General features: G+C 34.0%; 1 protein-coding gene across 1 annotated transcript; it reads left to right on the top strand.

Annotated features, from left to right (window-relative positions):
• Positions 1-49: 49 nt before the first annotated feature.
• Positions 50-27769, top strand: LOC115881938 (probable phospholipid-transporting ATPase IM). The gene is given in 20 exon segments (XM_030899666.1): positions 50-745; positions 2997-3055; positions 4050-4262; positions 4714-4919; positions 5069-5246; positions 6588-6740; positions 6804-6948; positions 10547-10729; positions 11714-12006; positions 15151-15270; positions 15336-15527; positions 16657-16665; positions 16667-16934; positions 17619-17949; positions 20346-20620; positions 23054-23277; positions 24702-24927; positions 25070-25173; positions 25231-25506; positions 27252-27769. Coding segments are annotated over 20 exon segments (4107 nt in total). The 5' UTR covers positions 50-417; the 3' UTR covers positions 27576-27769.

Below are 27769 nucleotides of genomic sequence, written 5' to 3'. Positions count from 1 at the left end.
CTGCATTGTTGGTTGCCGGTGTTGTTTGTCGTTTATAGCGCCATCTGTTCATTGATTTTAAAAGAATCAAAGATGGCGGAATCGAAACAATTTTGGGCAAGAAAATCCAAATTTTTTAAACGAAAATAAGTATTTTTCTCGGAATTTCGCGTTGTTTAAACGTCCTTTGCCCTATTCACGTTGAACTAAATCCAGGGGTGTGATTTACGAAGGAAGTCATTGGTCTCGGCGTGAAATGTGAACGTCTTTTCTGTGATTCTGTATTGTATTTCTGTCAAATCAAAACAGTATTTTTAATTTTTAAATCCTCGCTTGCACCGTGAATTGCATTACGTCGATCGTTGTCGTGTGGCTTTTACTATAAAACAGACTGGAATAAACAAACATACAAATGGTAAAAGGGCTAGAAGAAGAGGCATGGATTTTGAACTTGAGGTATTCGAAGTGTACGATGAGACTGAGCCTCACCCACCTAAAAAACGGTCCAAACACAACCGCAAGAAGTGCAAACAGAAGGCCAAGGTGCAGAAGTGCCTGGCGAACGTAGAGTGCAACGAGAACGACATTGCCAGGTCGAAATCCAGCGTTCTCAGTGCCGAGCGAAGACCGCTGAGTCTCAGAGAGTCGATACTGAATGTGTTCAGTAAGCTAGGGGTGTGGAAGAGGAGCGCAAAGTACCAAGTTCCTGAAAAACTGGACTCTCCTCATACATCCAGGGACTATCGCAGAGGATACATTCCTTGTGGTGAGTATAAAGGTCCCTGTATAATACTAGGGTGTTCGTTATTTACAAAGTTGATCATTTCTCTCACTACGCCCTCTAAATTTTTAGTTTATTGTTTAAAAAACAATAACAGATCATTGTAAACCCTTAATATTCACAATAAACTTTGCCACTTTTTGCAAATAATTTTTCTTCTCTCGATCTTGTTCTCTCGCAGCCATGACAATTAGATATTCTTATACAGAATTAAACGCTCTACAAAAAAGGTCTCTTGCAATTTTTCGATAAACCTACTACTTCAAAAGTTATTCACGGTTAAAATTAACCACTCGGTAAATTCCTATATTCTTCAACTTTTTTGACAAAATTATGATTATTTTTGCAAAATTTAATCTATTACTGTAAAAATAGACAATTCTGATGGTGTTAAAGTTGGGAATTAAGAAATCTTCAAGTCTAATGAAGTTTAAACCATTTAAGCTGATTTAAGTATAGCTGATTTATTTTAATAAATATTGTTTCTCTCTTGATCTTGTTCTCTGGCAGCCATGACAATCACATATTCTTGTACAAGAATATGTGATTGTTATGGCTGCGAGAGAACAAGATCAAGAGAAAAAAAAATTAATGACCTCTAAATGGCAGAGATTTATTTTGAAATGTATGTATGTGCAAGTGACAAAACTCCTATGTTCGAATACATCTCGTTCGCAAATTCCGGTGCAGAACTAGAGTTTGATCCCCCTTCTGATGTTGGACTATATCTTCATTCCCGAGAATCTATAATCATTGTCAGAAAATATGCGGTTTTATATCTTTTTTGAAACAGCTGTATGCTAATCAAGATAACTTCTGCCTTCTCCAATTTATCTTCTAGTTCTTTAGAAATTCCTACCGGACCAGCCTAAAGCTAGTCCGATGTTACAGGGAGGCGCAAAAAGTACATTTTTACTCCAAATAGAACCTACTATTTTTTTTTCAAACGTTACAAATAATTTTTAAATAATAAATATTAAGCAGAAGTAAAGCACTTTTAGGCCTAAGCACAAAAGTACGAAAATATATTATTAAACTGACATGAAGTATCAAATTCAACGAGCGTAACCATAGAGTCTCGATATAATATAATTATATACAAGGTATTACTTTTAAATTTTTTATATTATTTGGAACGTTTGAAATTATTTAAAAAATTATTTGTGGCGCTTGAAAAAAAAATAGCATGTTCTATTCGGAGTAAAAATGACTTTTTGTGGTGGAAAGTGTCATTTTTACTCCTAGTAAAACTATTTGTACTTTTGTGCTAAGCCTAGACATAAAAGTAAAGCACTTTTACGTGTATATTACTTGTGTATAAGTGACACGCTCTGTAGAATTGATATTGTTATTGTTATAGTGCAGATTTATGAAGATTTAGCCATTTAGGATAGGATTTTAGTTGGAAATAAATCCTAATTATCTGGAAATCCGATTTAAATAAATATTTCTATTAAAATAAAAAAAAATCATATTTTTTCATCATTAACAAGACTTAAGGAAAAAACATTTGAGTCATGTTTTACAACAAATTTGTTGTCTCCGATGGAATATTTAGCAGTGTTAAATATTTGGTCTTGAACAACAAACGGGTGTATTGTTTTATATTATGATCAATATCGCAAACTTTTTCTATTTCAACAGGCCGGCAACTGACGCAAAAGTCCAATTGACTCCGAATCAAGCTTTAAACAAAGCAATTCTCGGAGTTATGAAGTAAATCAAACGTCCATAGACCTTGACACCCAATTTTACGAGAGATTTCAGGGTTAGACGTATTTTAAGAACAAAAAAATGGCCATGCAATTCCCAACAATTACATCAACCAAAAAGAAATGAATCAATTGAAATTATTACAGTAAATTGTTTTTTATTATAAGTGCTGTGATTTTATAATAGATTATCTTATCAAGGAAACTAATGTAAAATTAGTTTTTTCTAAGAAATAATTGTATTTGTGGGAAAATATACATTTATGGTAATATAGATAAACAGACACTCCTAAGAATCACTATTTTTAAACATTTTGTCATGACTCTAACAACTGTTATATCTTAACTGTTGTATATTTTAAATTTAATCTGGGAATCTGAATCATTTAAAGTAAATAATCTTTCCTTTGATATTTAAATATACACGGTGTTGCGATTTAATAATGTTTTAGGGTACTAATAGAAATAATAGGTATCTAATAGAAACAATATTTATACATGTTGTCACATTTTTATTTTTCCAGATAATCAAAGAAGAATTCATGCCAATGATCGGATTTTCAACTCACAATTTCGATATGCCGTAAGTATAGTCTATAAAATGAATAACTTTGAATTTTGACAGTTATTTTTTACCAACACGGCAAATATAAAATCCCTCTGTCAAAAAAGTTACTGATATTCTTTAAATTGAGTGCCTGAACGAATCAGATAGGTAACTCTTTTTACTTTCGTGAAATAGAAAAGGAAAATAATAAAACAAGTGATAGTTCTTCCTCTTCTTGCAAAAATTTGACAAGAGTAAAATGTCATCAGCTTTTGATATTTCTAAATATTAGACCAATGCCGTCTCTAATAGAACAGCCACGGAGCGAGATTTATGACGTCACGCTAGTTAGATACTACGGATTAATAAATATGTTGTAGAATACATGGAAAACATAATTATTCCTCGTATTTTTGGTTTGTATTTTAAAAATGATATAGTTTACATGAAATATACATAATATACAGTTAATAAATTCAATATAATATATACCTATTTATAGTAATAAATACTTTGGCAAATAAACTATGAACCATACAAATGCAGCAAATGTTTTACAATATACAAATAATGAATAGGTGGTACAAAGATAATGGGTAAAATGTAAAATATATTTTAAATTTTGGGGTTTGAAAATCGATCTAATTTAACAAAAAACATTCAACTAATAGTGATGTATTATTATCTGCAATCACAAAATGTATTTATATATTATAATCTTTACTGCAATTAATAAACTAATATAAACTGATGACCACATATTACGCTAAATTGATTTACGTGGTAGATCGAAACTTATAAAACTACTTCTATTGGTTAGTATGAAATAAATCAACTAATCGAGAAGCACTTCTCACGCTTGCGTAGTTCAAAGCTGTTGAACGAAAACGACCGGCTTATATGGATTTTGTATAGCTCCATCTCTAAAATTTACCTTCAAATTCTATTCCTGACTAGCGATATAGTGTAATCTATATATGTTTGAAGTAAAAAAACCTGTGAAAATTAACCTGTCGTTATTTTCCCCCAGAGCAATTTCATCAAGACGTCAAAATACTCTATACTGACCTTCCTGCCATTGAACCTGTTCGAACAGTTCCAGCGTCTGGCCAATTTCTACTTCTTGTGCCTTCTGGTGTTGCAACTGATCCCGGCCATCAGCAGTTTGACCCCCGTGACCACGGCACTGCCTCTCATTGGCGTGCTGGGTCTGACAGCGGTTAAGGACGCCTATGACGACATCGTAAGTTTTTTATAAAACTGTATCAACCTTGATTTCATGCATATTTTATTTATTTTTAATAACGATCTAGGTAATGCATCTAGCTCATTTACCAGCTCAGAATTAGAATTTAGAGTTAGTAACTCGCATTTTCATTGGAGGACGCTGTCATTTTTATTTCTAACCTATAATCAACGAGAATATTTGTACAATTTAATAAAATTACTGTAAATCACTATAAATAATGAATTTTTTGTAATTGACCTGTAATTGATGATTCGGTTATGTAAGATTTAGAGTGACAATTTTGATTATGCAAAAGAAATACTGGCTGCCTAACAATTAACATTAATTTAAAAATAAATCCCCAACATGAATAATGAACAAACCATTTAAACAAAAACAGACTACACAAAACAAAATCTATAAGTAGTTCCCATTTGAGCAGTATTTAATGTTTTTTGGTTTTCAGCAACGCCACATATCCGATTCGCACGTGAACAACCGAAAATCCAGGGTCGTGCGCGAGGGTAAACTGGTCCAAGAGAAATGGTCTGCTGTCCAAGTGGGCGACATAATCCGCATGGACAACAACACTTTCGTAGCCGCAGACCTTCTGCTACTCACGTCTAGCGAACCTAACGGTCTCATCTACATCGAGACGTCGGAATTGGACGGGTAAAAAATAATTTATTACGTCAGGGTTGGCCAAAAATTAATTTTACTACATCAGGGTTGTACAAAAAAAATATATTACGTCAGGGTTGACCAAAAATTAATTTATTACGTCAGGGTTGACCAAAGTGTAAAAAATTGCGTTTTTCTAGGGAAACGAACTTAAAATGTCGTCAGTGTTTGGTGGAGACTGCCGAGATTGGACAGGACGATGGCAAACTTAGCGAGTTCAATGGGGAAATTATTTGTGAGCAACCGAACAATCTTTTGAACAAATTCGAGGGTGTTCTCGTATGGAATGGCAAGACGTTTCCCCTAGACAACGAGAAAGTAAGAAATACATAGTATCCGGGTTGGGTAACGACGCGTAGAAAATTAATTTTCTACATCTGGACATGTAAAAAATGTAGAAAATTAGTTGGAATTGTAGAAAATTAATTTTTTACGTGTAGAAAAGACGGTAGAAAATATAAAATTTTCTACCTATCCAACCCTGCATAGTACCTTATGATCGAAAAAAAAATGGTCATTCTCCATCCGTCTTGTAATCGTCTGTTTTGTAATCTCCGTCTGTTTTGTAATCTCAGTCTGTAATCAATTAAATTATCAATACTTATTCTACGAGTTAGCCCACGGTCACACAGAAAGCGTTTTGTGCGTTTTGCGTTTTTTGCGTTTGAAGCGCTTTTTGCGATTTACCGTTTTAAGGGTTTTTTTCGATTTGTGTCCATTAAAAACAAGTAAAAGACGCGGCAGGTCTGCAGTTTCTATCAAGATGTCAATTAATAACGTCACAAGTCGTGGATTGTTAAACTAAAAAGTAAAAAACTATTTTTATTCTTTTACGCGAATAAAACTGTTACACGTAAAAAACTAGTTTTACGTGTATAAAACTATTTGTTACTGGTAGAAAAGTATTTTTTACGAGTATAAAACTATTTGTTACTGGTAGAAAACTAATTTTTACGTGTATAAAACTATTTATTACGTGTAAAAATCTATTTGTTACATGTAAAAAACTAAATTTTTACGCGTAAAAAACTAATTTTTATGCGTCAAAAATTTATTGTTTCTGGTAAAAAAACTTTTTTAACCAAAAAAAAAATATTTTTTACGTAAACAAACTATTTGTTACACGTAAAAACTATTTTTTTACGTGTCAAAAACTTATTTTTTCTGGTAAAAAACTTTTTTACCTAAAAAAAATATTTTTTACTGTAAAAAACTGTATTTGTTTCTGTTAAAATACCATTTTTACGCAGAAAAAAACACTTTTTACGCATAACAACTATTTTTTACGCGTAAGAAAATATCCTTTAATTTATATACTTTTTCAACATTTCAAACTACACTTTTTCAAACATTTCCTTCAAATTTTTGAATTTAATCCCTGTTAAAATATAAATAATAAAAATATTTATAACGTCCGCCTATGACGGGGTCTCATCTTAGAAATCGCTAAAGACGCTACAGAAAACAAACTGATTTGTTTTCATTTGCGTTTTTTGCGAGACACGCCGAACGCTACACGGTTTTGGTGGGGCCACTCCTATATAATCCTGTTATTTTGTTTTAGTCGCTAAAGACGCTTCACGCTTAAAACGCAAAAAACGCTTTCTGTGTGGCCGTGGGCTTAGACTGACCAAAACGTCAATTTCTCTTCGATTTCAGATTATATTGAGAGGCTGCGTGCTGAGGAACACCGCCTGGTGCTACGGCGTGGTGATATTTGCCGGCAAAGACACCAAACTGATGCAGAACAGCGGCAAGAGCAAGTTCAAACGGACCAGCATCGACCGGCTGCTGAACTTTTTAATCATAGGGGTCAGTTGTGACGTGGACATTTGAACTATTCTTACGATTTAATGTGTTTTTTTCGTGTTACAGATAGTGTTTTTTCTATTATCAATGTGCCTTTTCTGTATGGTGGCCTGCGGCATTTGGGAGTCTTTGGTAGGTCGCTACTTCCAGACGTTCCTGCCTTGGGACACGCTGGTTCCCTCCGAGCCCCTAGGTGGAGCCACAATAATAGGTAAGTAAGAGTCATAGATAAAGAAAACAAGTTTAGAATGCTCGGCTTGCCAAAGCAATCACAAAACAAACAAAAGCACAAAAAATATATACAAACAACAAAAAATACACAATACAAATCATACAGTTCAAAAAAATATAAGTCATTATAATTACAAAAAGTACAATACAATCACAATTGCAGAATTGTAAGCAGTAAATAGATATAATTTTAAGAGTAATTTTAAGAGACAAAATTTTAAATTTTTTATATACAGTATTGGCCGTAAGTGGATGAACTTTGTTAAAATAATGGGTTTTTCCTAATGTGTTTAAAATTAAAATTTGAGCTATATTTGCTTGAAGTCTAGTGTCAGTGCTATAAAAATAAATAGCATTGTTTTTTTAAAATGTGCTTTAATAAGGTAGCAAAAAATTTAAATTGAAAAAACTATTGGACAAAAGTATATATATGAATGAACAAAATATATATTTAATAAAAAAAAATCTTATGTTAACAAAAACTGTAAAATTAACTTATAATTTACTAGTACTTAGTGTAATAACCCTTATTCTTAATTACTTTCAGACCTCGCTTAGGCATGGATCCCAGAAGATTTTCAATTATAGAAAAATCGATATTTTTCCAAGACTCTTCCAAAGCTGCAAATAATTCTTGCTTATTTCTGTAGAATTTGGTCCTAATGTGTTGATCCAAAATTTCCCATAAATTTTCTATTGGATTCAGGTCTGGGGATTGCGATGGCCATTTGAGAACAGTCACCATTTCATCTTCCTAAAACCTTTTAACCAATAATTGTGAGGCATGTTTCGGGTCGTTATCATGTTGGAAGTAGTGTACAACTGGCATTTTTTCCTCCAAATAAGGCACTAAAAGGTTTTGTAAAATGTCTCTGTAGCCAAACCGATCCATTATGCTCTCAATTTTATGGAGAGGCCCCATCCCATACCCAGAAAAACACCCCCATACCATGATTGAGCCCCCACCATGTTTTACAGTGGGTCGCGTATACTTTGGTAGCAATCGTGTGTTGGGAGGTCTTCTTACATGTTGAATTCCATCTGATGACACCAAATTAACCTTTGATTCATCACTAAAACAAATTTTTTTCCATTGTGCCACAGTCCAGTTTTGATGTTCCTTGGCAAATGCTAATCGGGTCTTCAAATTTTTTTTTTGATAGCAGTGGTTTCTTGGCGGCTCTTCGGGAAAACAACTTCTGGTTAACTAATTTACGTCGGATCGTCCTTGTACTCACTGGTGGATAGCCCATTTCTTCAAGTTTTGCTTTTATCTTCGTTGACAGCAAAAATGGATCTTGTGAAGAAATTCGTTTTATAGCTTTTATCACATTGGGACTAACTTTTTTAGGTCGTCCTGGTTTTCTTTTTATAGAGACACCTTCTCTCTCATTATATCTCTTTAAAATATAATGTACCGCTGATTTTCCAAGGCGTAATTGCTTAGCGATTTCCGATTGCTTCAAACCATCCTTAAAAGCATTCACTACTCGCAACTTAAGATCGGCAGACAAGTTAATTCCACGTGGCATGATATATCACAAGAGCTCAAATGTTTTTAAATCGCAATTGTTCATAAAAGCAGAACAAATGAAACTAACGATTTTTAAAAATATTTGGCTCATTTACTGTTGTCCAAGACAAAAAAGCAATATTTGCCAATTCTTATCTATAACTGATAAGACTAATAGAAGAATTTATATTTGTTTGTAGTATTTTGGTGAGAATGTATTAAACTTTTAACATACAAAGGTACATAAAATAATTTTGATATTTAACACCTCAAATCTGATTTTCTTCGCAATTATTGGTATTGGTTCATCCACTTTTGGCCAATACTGTACTTGACCTTTGACCAGTGTGTGAGATGATCAAAATTTTAAACCTCAAAATTGTTCATGATTAAACATCAACAAAAAAGTCGTTTACCGCATATAGGGCTCTCTCCAGTAAGTATAATTTCAGAGCTTTGCGAAATGCGGGAAATTCGAGAACACTTTAGTTTTTTTTTAAACAGATACGTCTACAAAAACCGTTGACGTTCTGTTAAAATGACATTATGTCAAGTTAAACTTCAAAATTAACAATTACTACCTGATAACCATTACTTAATTAATAAGGTAAAACCATAGACAAACAAATAAAAAGAGACTGACAAATCCCATGGTAAAGAGTAGGACCGCGTTCCCGTAGCGCAACTCAGAATAACCATTTTGAAACCAATTAGCAGGATCATGGCAGGACGTACGTCTTTATTGCTATCTTTCTTTATTATGTGTGCTTTATATGAAAAAGAAAGAGATAGGTATAAAACGTATCGTAAGACATTATCGCACATTCTGGCTGGGGGGAAATTTAAATTAGCCATTATTAGTAGTATTCTTTCATTCTGAAACTGAAAATTTTCACTTAAACTGATTTATTCCCTATACCACGTAAAGGGAACGTGGTGTAGGGAATAAATCAGTTTAAGTGAAAATTTGCAGTTTCTTTCAGAAGAAAGAATACTACTATTATAAGGGAAATTATAAAAAAAGGCAAAAATTGTACTGTTTTATAAACATATTTATTTATACATAAAAATAAATAAACGTTTTATAATATAATAACAAAAAATAACAGTGTTTATTCCACCCACCTACCAATTTTAAATGCAGAAGAACTGACTGTTGTAGGAAACGATCGGCCGATTTTTTTAAAGGGCATTATAAATCTCATTTTCGAAAAAACTGCCTAATTGCAATACAAACCATTTTGAACCATTTTCAAGTCCAGTTTTAATCCTAAAACAAAAGTAGAATAGGTATATTAATAAAGTTTCTGGTTACTATAAACCAGCTATAAAACTACCCAAAAAATGAAAAAAAATTAATTGCATTAATTTGTTATGTTAAGAGAGGTTCGAAATATTTTTGACACTACTACTTCTACTTTTTTCTTAATAAGATGATAAATATAACTACTTACTTTTATTTTACCGGGTGTCTTTAACATATCTATGAGAGAAAGGGGGCACCAATACATATAAAAAATAGATGATACTGGCTCCTGCAGCAAATAAAATAACAAATAGTGTAACCTAAAATTATAAGTAACAAAATATAAATACCTATATGGAACAAAGGAATTTGTTCCCTATCCATATTCATAAGTCAATAAAATGGAGAGTTTAGAAAAAAAGGTAAATCGCCAAAAGAAAAATTAACAAACACGACGAATTGTCATGATGTTGTCATCTTGGTTGTCATGATGACGAAAACGAAAGGCGATTGTTCTAATTTCTATTTAGAAATTACGTTTTATATGGCTGCTTCTTTCTTTCTTGTTATATTAGAATGAGATAGTGGGCCCAATAGACGCAATGCGCAGATCAACATAAATAGAACGAAATTTTGCGTTCTGAGTTGCGCTACGGGAACGTTGTCCCTCTCTTTGCCATTTAATTTCCCAGTCTCTTTTTATTTGTTTGTCTATGGTTAGAACCAAAAACATTGTATATTACATTTTTGGTTTGTTGTCTAGTGTTCATTGGTTTAGTGATGATGATTTAGTATATAATAATTAATTGTTTTTTACAGCTTTACTGGTGTTTTTCTCGTACGCCATAGTATTAAATACGGTGGTACCGATATCGCTGTACGTCTCCGTGGAAGTGATACGGTTCGTACAGAGTTTCCTGATCAACTGGGACGAACAAATGTACTACAAAAAGTACAATACGTACGCCAAAGCCAGAACCACCACGTTAAACGAAGAACTAGGTACAGTAATATCCATTTATATTTTTTTTTCTTTAAAAACAAATATCTCTAATAAAAATAAAGCTAATTGAGGGGTTCAGAAGTGAACTGGATCAAGTCCTAGAAGATAATTATGGAGAAAATGAGAAATTAATTTAAATAAAACAAGCTGGAGAAGAAAACTTGACAAAATGCTTTATTTTGTTTTAAATTGTATAATTGCAAAATAAAGTAACCAATGTTTGTTTATACTTTTCTGGACTTGGACCGTTTTATCTCTGAAAATATTTGAAATTTTCGATATAAATTGGTTCATCGGTACATTCTTCTTCGTCATTAAGGGATTTGTTGACTTCACATTGTCTATTAATAGTGTTTTCTTCGATTTTTATAAAAATTATGGTATATAGGCGGGATAAAGGGAAGAAGATCTTTCATGTGTTGCATTTTCTTCCTTGTGCAGTTTTATTCAGATCAACAACGTGTCAGATATCTAAGTATTTGTAAGAAAAACAGACTAACTTTTTGATGTAGTAATAGCGAAAGTAATGATAAATCAAACTATACTTTCTGAATCGATAGAATCAGACCCTTCAGATGGCTCAGATTATCATCTGATTCGCTTGGTGCAAATGGTTCAGACTTTGTTTCATTGTCATCCATTTTATCAAAAAAAAAATTTTAGCTCTAAACTTTAGCACGTGTGTTAAAATCGTGCATAGCGTTAAATTTTATGGACTTGATCCAGTTCACTTGTGAAAGGCATCAACAGAATCTTCAGAAACTAAAGAGAAAGAGGCTATAGCTGCTTAATGCGTGAAGTATGACTTGATTCATTTTTCTACTGGAAGAAACCATATTGTAAACTTATAAAGACGATTATCTTAAAATAATAGGAAACTGGACTTGATCCATTTTAATTCTGACCACTCCAATTAGCGATTGAAAAAATGCACTTTGAAAATCTGAAGTTGTCATTTTAAGGTGAAATTTTGTCCTTTTTAGGTCAAATCGAGTACATATTTTCGGACAAAACGGGTACCTTGACGCAGAACATCATGACGTTCAACAAGTGCTCGATAGGCGGCCAGTGTTACGGTGACATCATCGACCAGAGGACGGGTGACGTCATCGAAGTTACTGACGACACAGAACCCCTAGATTTCTCCTTCAACCCGAACTATGAGCCAGAGTTTAGGTTCTACGATAAGAACCTCCTTGAAGCGGTTAGAAGAAGGGAAAAAGAAACGTTTTCTTTCTTCCGGTTGCTGGCTCTGTGTCACACCGTCATGTCCGAAGTGAGTATAATTAGTATTTTTTTACAGATTCCGTGGGTTTTTGTAGCATATGATCTAAAAAAAGTGGCGTCAAAGAAGGCTGGAAAATGACAATCGATGATAATTTTGGCGAGGCAAATTAAAGTTAATCGTTAGGCAACCAGTAAACTAAATGAATATGTACTTCTTTTGCATAATCAAAATGGGCTCTTTCACTATATTTTGAAATTAACATAATTGAATAAAGCAATTAATTCTTGAATTTTCTGCTATCTCACTTTCGAAAAATTTGAAGTAGTTCTTAAGAAAATAAATAAAAACAAAAAAGCCTAGAATAAAAATCCGCACTTTATTTTTAATTCGTCACACCTGTCATGTTGAAAAGCGGCAACACGGCCGCGGCCGGGCCACCATGCTGACCCACCACCACCTCCACACAAGGCCATTCAACCTTTTCGAATATGGCGGAGATAGAAGTGCTTTATTTGGCGCGTATTTTAAAACCTGTTTTATTTCCAAATAGACATTTTTCACGCAAATGTCGGGTTAGATTACATAATATTTAACTAATTTTTTAATATACAGGGAGTCTAAAGTTCTCCACATAAGTATGGGGTTTTTTGTATTATTACTTTTATGAAAACATCAGCTAGTTACTTTTTATAAAAAGCTCTGCTTTCTCAGAAAATAGGCAGTGTTAAAATATTCAAACTTGAGGTAGCATATATAGGGTGTTCAAAATCATCAGAAAAAGAAATAACCAGAAATATATGACAGAAAATAGCAATATAAACTAAATATTCAATTGCAAACACTTACCTACCATAGTTTAGAATTTACTGAACGTTTGATAAATATATACTATTATGGATAGTATAGGAAATTACTTGTCTTAGTAAAAGCCTTGGTAAATGCCCTTGGAATTATAAACTACACTGGCTTGGGTCAAAAAATATGGAATATTTTTTCTATGTTTTGCAGCATTACACAAATGGGAAGAAATTTAAACTATAATAGGTGAGAAAAAATAAAAAATATAATATGCGTTTCAAGATTTTATATAGAAAAAAAACTAAATATCTTTTGGGGGTTCGTAAGTAAAAGTTACGCTTAGCTTAGTTTTCTTTACTCTTTCTCTTTACATAGGGCATTGTTTTTATGGTAAAGACGTCATTCCTTTTTTTTTGCATAGTTCTTCAATAAAATATTGGATATTCTGAACAAGATCGATTTAATAATAAATTCTGACGTATGCGAGGGGCAGTTGTGGCCTAAAAAAAGACTTACATCCAGGCCATTTATATTTTCAAATGTCAATGTTGTCAATATCTTTCTGTGATCTTTTTGATGTAAAATGATGCTTGATTCTTCTTCCAATATTTTACTTATAGTGAGGTAAGTGTAAGTGTAGTAGCCATAACTACATCCTCACTAGGGTAACAGAGGCTTTGGCCTTTGGCCTTTTTGAGGCATATTTAATGCACTTCTTACCCGAGAACTACTAGTAGGAGTGAAATTATCTCTTTTAATATCTGTCAACCATTTTTTTATGAAGGTCGTCATTTTTGGGGAGTATAAAAGCAGAAACCCCCTCTATAATTCCCGTGACAATTTGGAACAGAGCATGTAAAAGGCATGCTACAATAAAATGTTAACCTTATAATACCTATCTTTTGATTATTGTAAGTAACCATTATAAAGTACTATGCAGACTGGCGGCGAAGGCTTTTTACTCATTTAGGTGTAATATCTTGATAAATACTTCTAGTTCTTACCTTAAAATAATTAATAATAGAGGAGTACGACAAGCACAAAAGTTTGAAGTTCCCTATGTGGAATGTCTGGTTTGGATTTTTATTACACTGTTATTTTATCACAATTTTCTGATCACACCATGCACTGAACACTAAGAATTAAACAAACGTGTTGCAGAAGCACAACAAACTAGAGATAATTAATTATTTCTGGTATGCAATCGGAACGAGAAGCCACTACCGGCTTTTCAGGTTAAAGGTAAACAATTTAATAATGCGCTGCCTTCGCCGCCATATTTGCCTTGGCCATATCATGTTGATTGCCCTTGAATTGAGGTGGTGCTGGTCAAATCAAATCGCAATGTTGCCAGTTGTTGGCTGGTGCACGAGAACGGTTCTGCAATGTGATTGGGCGTATTTTTCATACGTCATCAATTGGCACTTTAAAATTATTTCAAATTAAAGCAATTTTGAGGGCTTATAAAAAATTATTCAATGTCATGGAACTATTTTTTTTTTTGGATAAATATACTGAAAATCGTCTTCTATTTCAGATTTTGTCCTTGAATTGGGTATTTTATTTTTTGTGAAAGAGCTCATTGTCACTCTGAATCGCTGTCTTTTTTAGACAGATGTCACTTGACTTGTCATTCAAATTCTCAGAGTTTTGTTAACAAAAGTTTCATCTTAATATAACATTTTAATCAATCACAATTGTTTATCTCCATCATTTACCGGATTAATAATACAGAAATTACACCTAAATTACAAAAAATTCATTATTTATAGTGATTTACAGTAATTTTATTAAATTGTACAAATATTCTCGTTGATTATTGGTGTCCTCCAATGAAAATGCGAGTTACTAACTCTAAATTCTAATTCTGAGCTGGCAAATGAGCTAGATGCTTTATCTAGACCATGAAATCAGAGTTGGTACAGTATCAACTTTATTATAGTGATTTTCTTAGTCGCGTAGGGCACAAATGGTTACCTAGTGTTGCCACGTAAAGCCAAATGGCAGTAGGCTCCATTAAAAAATAGAGAAGAGGTCTTGACCTCGCCAAAATTAATCATCGATTGTCATTCCTCAGCTGTCTTTGACGTCTTTTTTTGTCGATCGTATGGTATAAATAAACAGCAAAATTTAACATAAAAACGAATGGTCGGGTGAACATATTTTGTTTATTTTTTGAAATTCCTGCAAACCAAATTTTCTTAAATCCTATTCCTACAATGATCCTTATGACCTTTCTTTGTAGTTCCCTAAGAAAGGCTCCATGTCCCCATACGAGTCTTGCGTAGGACAGGTAATAATAATAATCACAAGATTTTTTTTAAAATTTTTAAAATATTACTTTTATACCATTTTTCTTTTCTTTTGTGCTAAATCTGTGATTTATTTCACCAGGAACGCGAGGGAAAGTTAGAATATCAAGCCCAGTCGCCCGACGAGGCCGCTCTGGTATCCGCTGCGAGAAATTTCGGTTTTGTATTTAAAGAACGTACGCCAAACAGTATTACAATCGAGGTAAAATCCATAACCCTATTTTTTTCGAATAATTTAACCATCGGTACATTTGAACTACTTCGCAGGTTATGGGCACTCACGAAGTCTACGAACTACTGTGCATCCTGGACTTCAATAATATTAGGAAAAGGATGTCGGTTATCCTGAGGAAGGACGGCAAATTGACGTTGTACTGTAAAGGAGCGGATAACGTCATATACGAGAGGCTTAAATCTGGTCAGGATGACGTCAAGACCAAGACTCAGGATCATCTAAATGTATGTTTGATCTATACTAACATACTAAGGGCTGGTAAAGGTTAGTTTTGGATCGAGATTACCGTATGTAAGAAGAGTATAATGCGTTTATAATGTACTGAACAAAGAGAGAACAGTAAAAACGTTGCCAAACGTATGAAATAAACCGAGAATCCGCGCATAGTGCTAAGAGACGTGGTAGGGGATATAGCAGATTCGTCGCGGTCGACCCAATCAGTACTTAATATTCTAGAGAATGGTGTATATCATGTACGATTTAATTACGTCTCGTGATACTTTATTTGTATATTTATTAACCAGTCGTTGTAATTTTCCCTATAGCTTGTAAATTTTTAAGTGCAAGTTAGAAACACTAGCAATTGGTAAAAATAAGTGGAATTGAGTTGGTGTTTGACAGTGGTCGCGCTATTAGAACTCTGAATTCAAAAATCGATATCTCGAAATCCATTAGAAATAATTGATTGTAGTCTTTTTTCAAAAACTTTCTTAATATTTCTGCTATATTTTCTTCACACAGTCTGAGTGAAAATCTTTACAAATAAAAAAGTTACACGATTGCCGAAAATTGCTATGCACTAAAAGCAAATGGACGGATTTTTTAAAATTTTTGAATGAAAATAAAAACAAGCCTATCGCATTTTTCTCATTTCATCTTGTAAAAGTTCCGAACTTCAAAATAAAAAGAAACAGTTTCAATATCTAAAGTGGTTCTTGAGTTATCGCGTGTTACGTGTTAAAAAGTTGATTTTTTAAAATAATAACGATTACTGACGTTTTCTCGTTATAAAAAATATGGACACCCCAACGATATCCTTATAATTCAATTTCAGATGCTCAGAAACATATCTAATGATTTTATCTAGTTATCTTTTCAAAAAAAAAGTCTTTTAAAAATAAACGGTTTGCGATCGTGATTTTACTTTACTTGATAGAGACAGCCTTCTGGAGAAATGTGGCAACGCCGCAACAGCACACCGTCGCATTTCTCTCACTTCGATTTAATAAGATCCCTATACAATTTACTTACACACATGTAAATACCGACCCAAAAGTAACAGTTGCCAGCATGGTATATGATGAGTGAAATGTGTTATATTTTTTAAATTATATATATTTTTAATTTGATTAGAAATTTGCCTGGAGAAGGTTTAAGAACGCTCTGCCTGGCCTACTGCGATCTGGACGAGAATTTCTTTAATGACTGGAAGCAGAGGCATCAAGAGGCCGCCATAGCTCTGGAGGGGCGTGATGAAAAGTTGGACGCCATCTATGAGGAGATTGAAAGAGATATGATGCTGATTGGAGCTACTGCCATAGAAGATAAGCTTCAAGATGGCGTGCCAAACACCATAGCCAATTTGATCATGGCTGGGATCAAGATTTGGGTACTTACAGGGGATAAACAAGGTATAGTGTTAATATATATTTATATACATTACTATCGAAATAAAAACGACTGTGGAATGGGAATCGATGATAATTTTTGGCGACGTCAAGCCCTTGGGATATTCTATTCATTTTAATTGTATTTTTTTATATATACCCTGCTGGTCTTTTCGCTTCACAGCTTTGAACTACGCAGGCGTAAGAAGTGCTTCTCAGTTAGTTGATTTATTTCGTACTAACCAATAGAAGTAGTTTTCTAAGTTTCCATCTACCACATAAATCAATTTAGCGTTTGACTATTCGCGCCTTTACTTATAAATTTAAATTTAATCTCTGACATATTTAAACAAAAACAAGAAACGGATAGATATGATGAAGATCTAAAATAACTGATGGAAATAATGCCATTACCAATAAAAAAAATAATATAAGTTATTAATATTTAGAGTTTAAAATAGTGCGCGGCCAGGTGACAGCGTTCAGCGTTGAAGTAGACGAATCAGATTATTTTATATGGCGCGTGCGCACGAAAATCCTGTTGAACCAAAAAGATAGACTTATGCAAGATTGATATTTCTATTTCTTTTCTTTGGCTTCATTTTCCACTCATTATGTAAATGCGGTATTAGCAATATAGTCTCATAATATATTTGGTTACAGGAGGCGTTGCCATAATTTTAATCTTCTTTTTTCTCTCCTTGACAGAAACGGCCGTCAACATCGGCTACTCCTGCCAGCTCCTGACCGACGAGCTCGCCGACCTCTTCATCGTGGACGCCTCCTCCTTCGACGAGGTCCAGCAGCAACTCCTGAAATTCCGCGGCAACATTAAGATCGTGAACACGTACAGGCCGAGCACCGACTCGCAAGGTCCGGTCGCAGCAGCGTCCAGCGCCAGAGCGGAAAACGGAGTTGGCGGCGGCACCAACGGAACAAGCGTGGCCCCCGCACAGGGTACCCAGCGCGGCCCGGCGGTCAGCGTGGTCACGTTCAGGTGGGGCGACGGTCAGAACAGGCGGCAGGGGGAGAGAGCAAGGTAGATAGAGCTCGCGAGGGTCGCTTGTCTTCGTTCGTTCGTCGTGTTTCTATATTTGTCGCTCAGGAAAATCAAATAAGAATGGGTTTATATCTACTATAGAGCAGCTTCATCGTCGCTTCGGGTATTTTTTTAATTCAACGTTTTTATGGTTGATTTAAACCCAATTTCTTTGAGCGTGACTCGGAACTTGTGTCTGTCGTTGTAGATAGATAGAAGACGATTAATTTGCTATTTCCTCCTATATAAAACACCTAAAAATTCACTAATTTACACTTCAAATTGTCATTAACAACATTAAAGCGGTCCCCACACGATACATCATGTCGTACGACAAGTCGGACAGTCTTTTACACTTTCCGGGTCATCTAAATATGCGAAAAAATCACGTAAGATATGTTGTTTTGTTTGGGTTCTGTTCACAAACACAGACACACTTCACTCCCATAAAACAACTAACAAAAATAGACTCACAATATACATTTATCTAGATACATTTTAAATTATAAGAGATATAGTTAGTCGTCTTCTGTCTGAGATTAATTCGTGACTAAATTTTCAACAAGTTACTAACCAAGTGCAATTTAGTTTATAGAGAAACCACTAGAGCTAACGGGTCTATTTACCGTAAACACCCTATACATTAATCTACCTCTGCTCTCTAATTCTGTAGCATAAGCTTTCTTAGGGCTTCTATGTGGGCTTCGAGAAAAAGTCAAATAAGAAAATAGGCTAGTTTCATATAAGACTTTTTTGTCTGATTTATACAGGGCGTCTCCTAAATAAGGTCTCTTTTAAAGAAACATTTTTCTCTACCATTTCCAATAATAAATCCAAAATAACCGATATACTTTACTTTTAAAATTTAAAAAAATGATTTTTCGCTTTAATTTTGAGAACGATTGGATCTTTTCTGGGTTTCCTTTCTTGTAAATTTAATCTACTACCTATGTTGCCATATTATGAAGGTATTATGTTTTTTTTTAACTAAAAATTAAAAAAAAATAAACTTATAAACGTGTTTCTGGGGTAGGAATATACCGTATGATACCGAATTAAATATACCAAATTAAACCGGCGTCAGCGATGGCTATGAAATGAAGATCGCTGTCATTTTATATGTAAAATTATATTGGAAATGTCATCGATCGTCATTTCAAGGCTGTCAAGACCTAACTGCCCCTAAAATGTTTGTACTTATTTAAGACTCGCCCTGTATACCGTGCTGGCAACTGTTACTTTTGGGTAGGTATTTACATGTGTGGAAGTAAATCGCATAGGGATCTTATTAAGTCGGAGTGAGAGAAATGCAACGGTGTGCTGTTGCGGCGCTGCCACATTTCTCCGGTAGGCCTTTCCCTATCAAGTAAAGAAAAATCACGATCGCAAACCGCTTATTTTTGGAAAAGATAACTAGATAAAATCATTAGATATGTTTCTGAGCATCTGAAATGGAATTATAAGGATATCGTTGAGGTGTCTATTTTTTTTATAACGAGAAAATGTCAGTAATCGCGATAATTTAAAAAATCAACATTTTAACACATAACACGCGATAACTCAAGAACCAGTTTAGATATTGAAACTCTTTTTTTTTATTTTGAAGTTCGGATCTTTTACAAGATGTTAATGGGCCTGTTCCTAGAAGAATCCCTGATTAGTCAGCGCGTTTCTTAGTGGTTGAAATGTGTAGAAACCAGACTAACAATCAGGTTTCTATGCATTTTAAGCAATGAGAAACGTGCTGACTAGTCAGTGATTCTTTCTGGGAACAGACCTTAAATGAGAAAAATGCGATAGGCTTCTTTTTTTTTTCATTCAAAAATAGTTATTTCTATTGGATTTCGAGATATCGATTTTTGAATTCAGAGTTCTAATAGCGCGACCACTGTCAAACACCAACTCAATTCCACTTATTTTTACCAAAAGGGCAAGCGTTTCTAACTTGCGCTTAAAAATGTACCAGCCATACTAAAAATTACAACGACTCGTTAATAAATAAGCTAATAAAGTATCACGAAACGTAATTAAATCGTGAAGCTGAACGCATGATGTACACTCTTCCTTATAATTTTATAAGTACCGATTGGGTATTGACCGCGATGAATCTGCTATATCCCCTTCCACGTCTCTTAGCGATGCGCACAGTTTCTCGGTTTATTTCATACGTTTGGCAACGTTTTTACTGTTCTCTCTTTGTTCAGTACATTATAAATGCATTGTACTCTTCTTACATACGGAAATCTCGACCCAAAACTAACCTTTCCCAGCCTTTAGTATACTATGAAATTATTTTTTTTTTGATTAAAATCAATGTCTATTTTCTTTTTTTTTTTGGGTGCCAAATTTTTATCCTAAATACCGCCTGTTAATATTATTTAAACAACTTTTTTCAGTACGGAACTGGAATATTTGGGCGGAGTGGAAGATTCCCACATCGAAGAGTCGAACGCTGGCTTCGCCATAGTGGTCAATGGCCACTCCCTGGTCCACTGTTTGCATCCCCAGATGGAACGGCTATTCTTGGACGTGGTCATGCAGTGCAAATCTGTGATTTGCTGCCGAGTCACACCTCTTCAGAAGGCCTTGGTGGTAGAATTAGTGAAAAAAAGCAAGCACGCTGTGACATTAGCTATCGGAGACGGAGCCAATGACGTTTCAATGATAAAAGGTGGCTCCATCGTCAGGGTTACGATTCTAAATCGTTACGGCAGTCGAAATTTATAAAGAGGACTGCGCCAAGCGTGTTTTAATAGCCAAAACGAATACATAGATTCTCGCTACAGCTCTCGTGTAAAATTCATTTTTTAAGTAAAATAATGGATGTTTACGAAGTTCCTGAGAACATTCAAAGTGTAAATTGTAAAATGGTATTTCCAAAACAGGTATTATCGGGATATACAAACAATTTTTCCACAAACTTTTGTAAACAGGCCAATTCCAGCTTTACCTACTATATCAAGAGTTATTAATAATTTTGAAACACATGGGTGCGTGTCCTCACAAAAACACAAAAAGCCTGATGTGTTGATTAATGAAGAACAGGAGTTAAAGCAAGGGTTTGGGGTGGCTTTGTAGGGGAGCATATGATTGGTCCATTATACACCAAAACACTTTTACTTTTACACTGGACGCGTGTTTCGCTAACCATGTTAGCATCATCAGCAGATGATTATAAACTAAAGTACAACCTACAAGTTGAGCGTTTATATACTCTCTCAGTGGGCACCGAGTGGGAGTGGCAAAATCTAGCCAACCGAGTCAGAGCCACCTGAGCGTAACAGTTAGATTTCCGCCACTAGAGTAGTAGGAACAAAGAACTTGAAGGAATTGGACCGTTGACTCTGTTCATACTATCTTTACATTTATTAATTCTGATGCTTTCATATGCATCTAATTGCCTGTAATTTAAGACTTGTTTAATTAATTTTAAATTATAACTATACAATGTTCATTATCAACAATATGTTTGGCAATGCAAGATTTATCCGGTCTACCATATCTTATCTGAGCTAAATGTTCTTTAAATCTAGTTAATATTGATCTTCTAGTTTGCTCAACATATTTGTGATTACAATCTTTACCTTTTTTTTACCAAAAGATAAAACACCTCCACTGGAAAGGTCGGGTATTTATGAAATTTCTTGTAAAGATTGTAATCAGAAATATGTTGGGCAAACTAGAAGATCAATATTAACTAGATTTAAAGAACATTTAGCTCAGATAAGATATGGTAGACCGGATAAATCTTGCGTTGCCGAACATATTGTTGATAATGAACATTGTATAGATCTCAATAATTTAAAATTAATTAAACAAGTCTCAAATTACAGGTAATTAGATGCATATGAAAGCATCAGAATTAATAAATGTAAAGATAGTATGAACAGAGTCGGAAATCTAACTGTTACGCTCAGTTGGCTCTGACTCGGTTGGCTAGATTTTGCCACGCCCACTCGGTGCCTACTGAGGGAGTATATAAACGCTCAACTTGTAGATTGTACTTTAGTTTATAATCATCTGCTGATGATGCTAACATGGTTAGCGAAACGCGCGTCCAGTGTAAAAGTAAAAGTGTTTTGGTGCATTGTGGTGATTTAGTGTTTTTATTTTGCTGTGTAACACCAAAGGTTCCAACCCTCAACTGTAATATTGGTCCATTTTTTATAAAGAGTAATTTAACTGCAAAGTATTTGGACTTGTTACAGCAGCAGATTGTCCCTAGAATTCGTGAGTTATTGGGAGAAAGATTCCACAATGTCTGGTTTCAACAAGATGGTTGCCCTGCCCACAATGCCCGTATTGTTCAAGAATATTTGAACAATACTTTTCCCAACCGTTTAATTAGTGGATATGGAACTATTTTGTGGCCCACTAGATCACCAGATCTTTCTCCCAATGATTTCTTTTTGTGGGGTTATGTAAAATCTGAAGTGTATGGTCATAATAGGGCTAATAATCTGGATGAGCTTCAAGTAAAAATATGACAGGCTTTCCAAACTATTAGCCCTAATATGTTAGCCAATAACATTTTTTATTTAGAGTAATATTTTAGTTTTTTTTTGGGTTTAGAGAATTTATTTATTTTTAATTTTGGCTTGTAAACACACTCAAATAATAAATATTTAAGTATTTTTATTTTAAATGTTACCTTAAATGAAGGTAAACACTTAAAATGAAAATAATAAATACACGGCACTCCTCGCGTCATATTCCTAGTCTGTCACGACCGACCCGTCCAAGCACAACTGCAACTGCGTACTGCCTGACCAGCCGACTAGCCGGCAGTGAATCTCTAGTACGAACGCAAATCGGGTAAACGTAAATTCGTCCGGCAACCTGCTATGATACTAGTAGCCTGCTCTTCTCTGTATATCCTTCAATTTTATAGCTGTTAGTAAGAAGTTTGTTTCACTTCAAATATGCGCTCATAGCGCACACAATTTTTTTATTAAATGCGGCGTTTTCACGAGTCGAGTGAACTAATGACTACAAAGAACTAGAAGGAATTGGATCCCTATTAGATTTCGAAGGTCTAATGATTTAGAATCGCGCCTGAGCATATTTTTAAATTAGTACATAACCTTATTTTTTCTATTTTTAGCTGCCCACATAGGCGTAGGTATATCGGGAGAAGAGGGTATGCAGGCTGTCCTAGCTTCGGACTACTCCATCGCGCAGTTTCGGTTTTTGGAACGCCTGCTATTGGTCCACGGACGCTGGTCGTACTACAGGATGTGCAGTTTTCTGCGCTACTTTTTCAACAAGAACTTCGCCTTTACGTTGTGTCACTTCTGGTACGCGTTCTTCTGCGGATTTAGCGCTCAGGTATATAGATTTGTATTTTCTGTCATGCAAATAGATATTTTAACTTGGCCCCGAAAAAAATACCTATACTTATATATTATACTATATCTCTAGTCATTAATAGAAATTGAAGCCAAATTTTTGAGATGGAGCTATACAAAATCCACATAAGTCGGTCCTTTTCGTTCAACAGCTTTGAACTACGCAAGCGTGAGAAGTGCTTCTCGATTAGTTGATTTATTTCATACTAACCAATAGAAGTAGTTTTCTAAGTTTCTATCTAAACACGTAAATCAATTTAGCGTCTGACTATTCGCACCTTTACTTATAAATTTAAATCTAATCTCTGACATTTTTTAATAAAAACAAGAAACAATATGACGAATGTCTAAAATAACAGGTTGAAATAATGCCATTACCAATAAAAAAATAATATAAGTTATTAATATTTAGAGTTTAAAATAGTGCGCGGGCAGGTGACAGCGTTCAGCGACGAAGTAGACGAATTAGATCGTTTTATTTGGTGCGCGCGCACGAAAATCCTGTTGAACCAAAAGGATAGACTTATGCAAGATCTTTGAATAAGAAGGCTAAGGAAGGAGCATAATGCTATCCATGTATTCATGCATGGTGGGCGGAAAAAGGACTCTAGGGTGGGGATCCCTGACAGTTCTGTTTGACGATTCATTTGACACATTTGAATTTGATTTGAAATTTTGTGGATTTGTCAGTCTTTACGGAGCTTATTTTATGTTATTTATTATTTATTCTACTACTGATAGTTGTATAAAGGTAGTAAATCTAGATGGAAATTGTGTGGTAGAACTTAAATTAACAGTGACACTATCGCGATTTATCGAAAAAGACTCTAAAATAGTTGGTTGTGTAGCGTGCGGTAGATCTCGGCAAAAATCGACTGAAATAATGGATCAACTTTTCACTAGTAAGTGACTATATAATATACATACGTGTAGTAAACCGATCATTTATGAAATTCACTTAAATTAACTAATTATATATTTTTTCTTGCATTTTTGCTTTTATTTACTACTTGTCAAAGATTAGATGTCAAAGAATTTAGATACGTCAATTTGACTTACCTGCTTCAGTAGCGTATCGGATGTTTATGGTTATAAATAATTATTATAACTTATCTATTTTTATTAGAATTTTACATTTTTATAACAATTTGAATAACTACCAACATTTATTCACAAAGTAAAATAAAAAAAAAATATTGAGTCTACCCCACGTCTACCCTACATCATAGTTTTACATTTTTTAAATAAAATTAGAACGGTACTGATAAACCGGAATTTATGTCGGCCATATTTGAGGCCCATCGCGGTGGACCTAAGATTTTTGATATGCTCCTTCCTTAGTCTTCTTATTCAAAGCTTAAAACACAGGCTAGTAGTTCAAATGTACCACGTTATCTTTTTCAGACCGTATTCGACCCGATGTACATATCAGTCTACAATTTATTCTACACGTCGTTGCCGGTTTTGGCGGTGGGAATCTTCGATCAAGACGTCAACGACAAAAATTCCGTCTTATATCCCCAACTTTACAAACCGGGCCATCTGAATTTGTTCTTCAACAAAAAGGAGTTCTTTCGCAGCGCCTTGCAAGGCTGTTTCGTCTCTATAATACTGTTTTTTACAGCTTTTGGTAAGTTATTGACATTTTTTTTATATATACAGGGTGTTTCATCATAATTTAAAAGGTTTTAGATGATCACTCTTCAATCTTCGATGTTTTCAGGCATTTTAAACGCTTCTGTACATTAAATTGTACATTATATATTTTTTAGGTACATATTACGATGCTGTATCTCCAAGGGGCCAAGGACTCTCTGATTATATGCTGTTCTGTAGCGTGACCGCTGCCATACTTGTCATAGTGAACACAGCACAGGTATTTATGAATTATCCACGAATTATCTTCCTTTATCTGATGTTCTTTCCATTACAGATCGCCATGGACACGCAATATTGGACCGTATGTAACCACGTGATGATTTGGGGTTCTCTGGCGTTCTATTTTATAGCGGACAATTTTTACAACTACCTGTGCAAGGGTCCCTACGTGGGCTCGCTGACCAAGGCCATGGCAGGCGCGAATTTCTGGTTCACCACCGTATTGGTTGTCACCGCTTGTATCTTGCCCGTTCTAGCTTACAGGTTCTACTTCGTAGATGTGTTTCCTACTTTGTCCGACCGGGTCAGACTCAAGCAGAGGCTAGCGCAGGTAAAAGAGAAAAAGAGATTTTTATAAAGTTCCAACAATTTTTTTATGAAGGTCCAACAAAAGAGAGTTTTACAAAGTTTCAACAAAAAATATTAACGTTCCATCAAAAAAGGTTTTTTTTAAAGTTTCAAGAAATATAATTTTTATACAGATCCAACAAAATGGAAAGTTTGGGTCTCGGCAAAAGAAAATGTTATAAAGTTTCAACAAGAGGGGTTTTTATAAAGTTCCAACTTGGAATTTTAATACAGGAATGTTAATTAGTTTCTAACAAAAACAGTTTCTTATGAAGTTCCATCAAAAGAGATATAAAGTTTCAACAAAAGGGATTTTCTAAAGTTCCAACAAAAAAATAGAATTTTTATAATGTTCAAACAAAATGGGGTGTTTATAAAGTTCCAACAAAAACAGTTTTTATAAAGTTCCATCAAAAGTGAGTTTTATAAAATTCCATTAAAAGTAACTTTTATACAGTGTGAACAAAAGGGATTTTCTAAAGTTCCAACAAAAAAGAATGTTTATAATGTTTGAAAAAAGTTTTTTTTATAAAGTTCCAACAGAAAAGTTTTCTGCATTAAGTTCCAACGAAAAAAAGCATTTTTATAAGTATTTTTTTAAAGAATTTTTATAAATTTCCAACGAAATTTTTTTTTATAAAACTAAAAAAAGAGAGCTTATAAAGTTCCAACAAGGAATTTTAATACAGTAACTTTTATAAATTTCCGACAAAAAGGGGTTTTATAAAGTTTCAATCAAAATTTGAATTTTATAAAGTTCCCACAAAAAGCATTTTATAAAGTTCCAACAAAAAAGTATTTATTTAAAGAATTTTTATAAATTTCCAACGAAAATGTTTTTTTATAAAGCTAAAAGAGAAAACTTATAAAGCTCCAACAAAGTATTTTAATACAGTAACTTTTATAAATTTCCGACAAAAAAGGGGTTTTATAAAGTTCCAACCAAAGAAGAGATTTTTATAAAGTTTCAATCAAATGGGAATTTTATAAAGTTCCAACAGAAAAGTTTCCTGTATATTTCCAACAAAAAAAAGCATTTTTATGAACTTCCAACAAAAAAGTATTTCTTTAAAGAAGATTTATAAATTTCCAACGAAAATATTTATTTATAAAGCTAAAAAAGATAATTTATAAAGTTCCAACAAAGAATTTTAATACAGTAACTTTTATAAATTTCCGACAAAAAAGGGGTTTTATAAAATTCCTACAAAAAAGCTTTCTATATTAAGTTCCAACAGAAAAACATTTTTATAAAGTTCCAACAAAAAAGTATTTTTTAAAGAATTTTTATAAATTTCCAACGAAAATGTTTTTTATAAAGTTTAAAAAAAGAAAACTTATATAAAGTTTCAACAAGAAGTTTTAATACAGTAATTTTTATAATTTTCTGACAAAAAGGGGTTTTATAAAGTTCCAACAAAAAAGTATTTTATATAAAGTATTTTTTTAAAGAATTTTTATAAGTTTCCAACGAAAATGTTTTTTCATAAAGCTCAAAAAGAGAGATTATAAAGTTCCAGCAAGGAATTTTAATACAGTAACTTCTATAAATTTACAAAAAAGGTTTTTTATAAAGTTCCAACAAAAAGAGCAGTTATATAAAGTTCCAACAAAAAATATTTTTTATAAAGTTCCAATAAAGGAGTTCTTTTATATAGTTTCAACAAGACATCTTTTATCAATACTTTCTTCGCGTCTAACGGGTTCTAACCTCAATTTCTTCGACAGGTGCGGTCGAGACAGAGCCAGGACGTGCTGCGAACGCCCTCCGCCAGGCGAGCGCGACGTTCCATCCGATCGGGCTACGCCTTCGCCCACCAGGAAGGCTTCGGCCGCCTCATCACCTCGGGCAAGATCATGCGCAAGCTGCCCAACTCGGAGTTCACCATTCCCAACATCATTAACAAGCTAAACATGTCCAACAACTCGACCAAGGAGTCCAACAGGAACCCCCCGCCTAACTCGGCCGCGTCCAACTCGCAAGACGGCGGCAGCAGCAGCGGCGGCGGCGGCAGGGCGCCCATACAGGACCTGGACACTATCAATTTGTGATAATAGGGGAGAAGTTTTTTTTCACGACGATATACTTAAAAATTGTATTCGTTTTTCTTCGAGTAGTAGACGATGACGGGTAAATTGGGATTTTTTTTTCGAGTAAAACTGTAGTTTTTCACGAGTAAAAAGCTTTTTTTTGTTATTTTTTTATAATGTTGTGAATTAGTCAATCTAAGGGTGTATTCCGTTGC

Source organism: Sitophilus oryzae, unplaced genomic scaffold (assembly GCF_002938485.1).
Source record: "Sitophilus oryzae breed Bouriz unplaced genomic scaffold, Soryzae_2.0 scaffold_1745_pilon_pilon, whole genome shotgun sequence".
Classification (NCBI taxonomy): Eukaryota; Metazoa; Arthropoda; class Insecta; order Coleoptera; family Curculionidae; genus Sitophilus; species Sitophilus oryzae.
The sequence above is the reverse complement of the archived record's forward strand: the minus strand, read 5'-3'. Positions and strand labels throughout refer to the sequence as shown.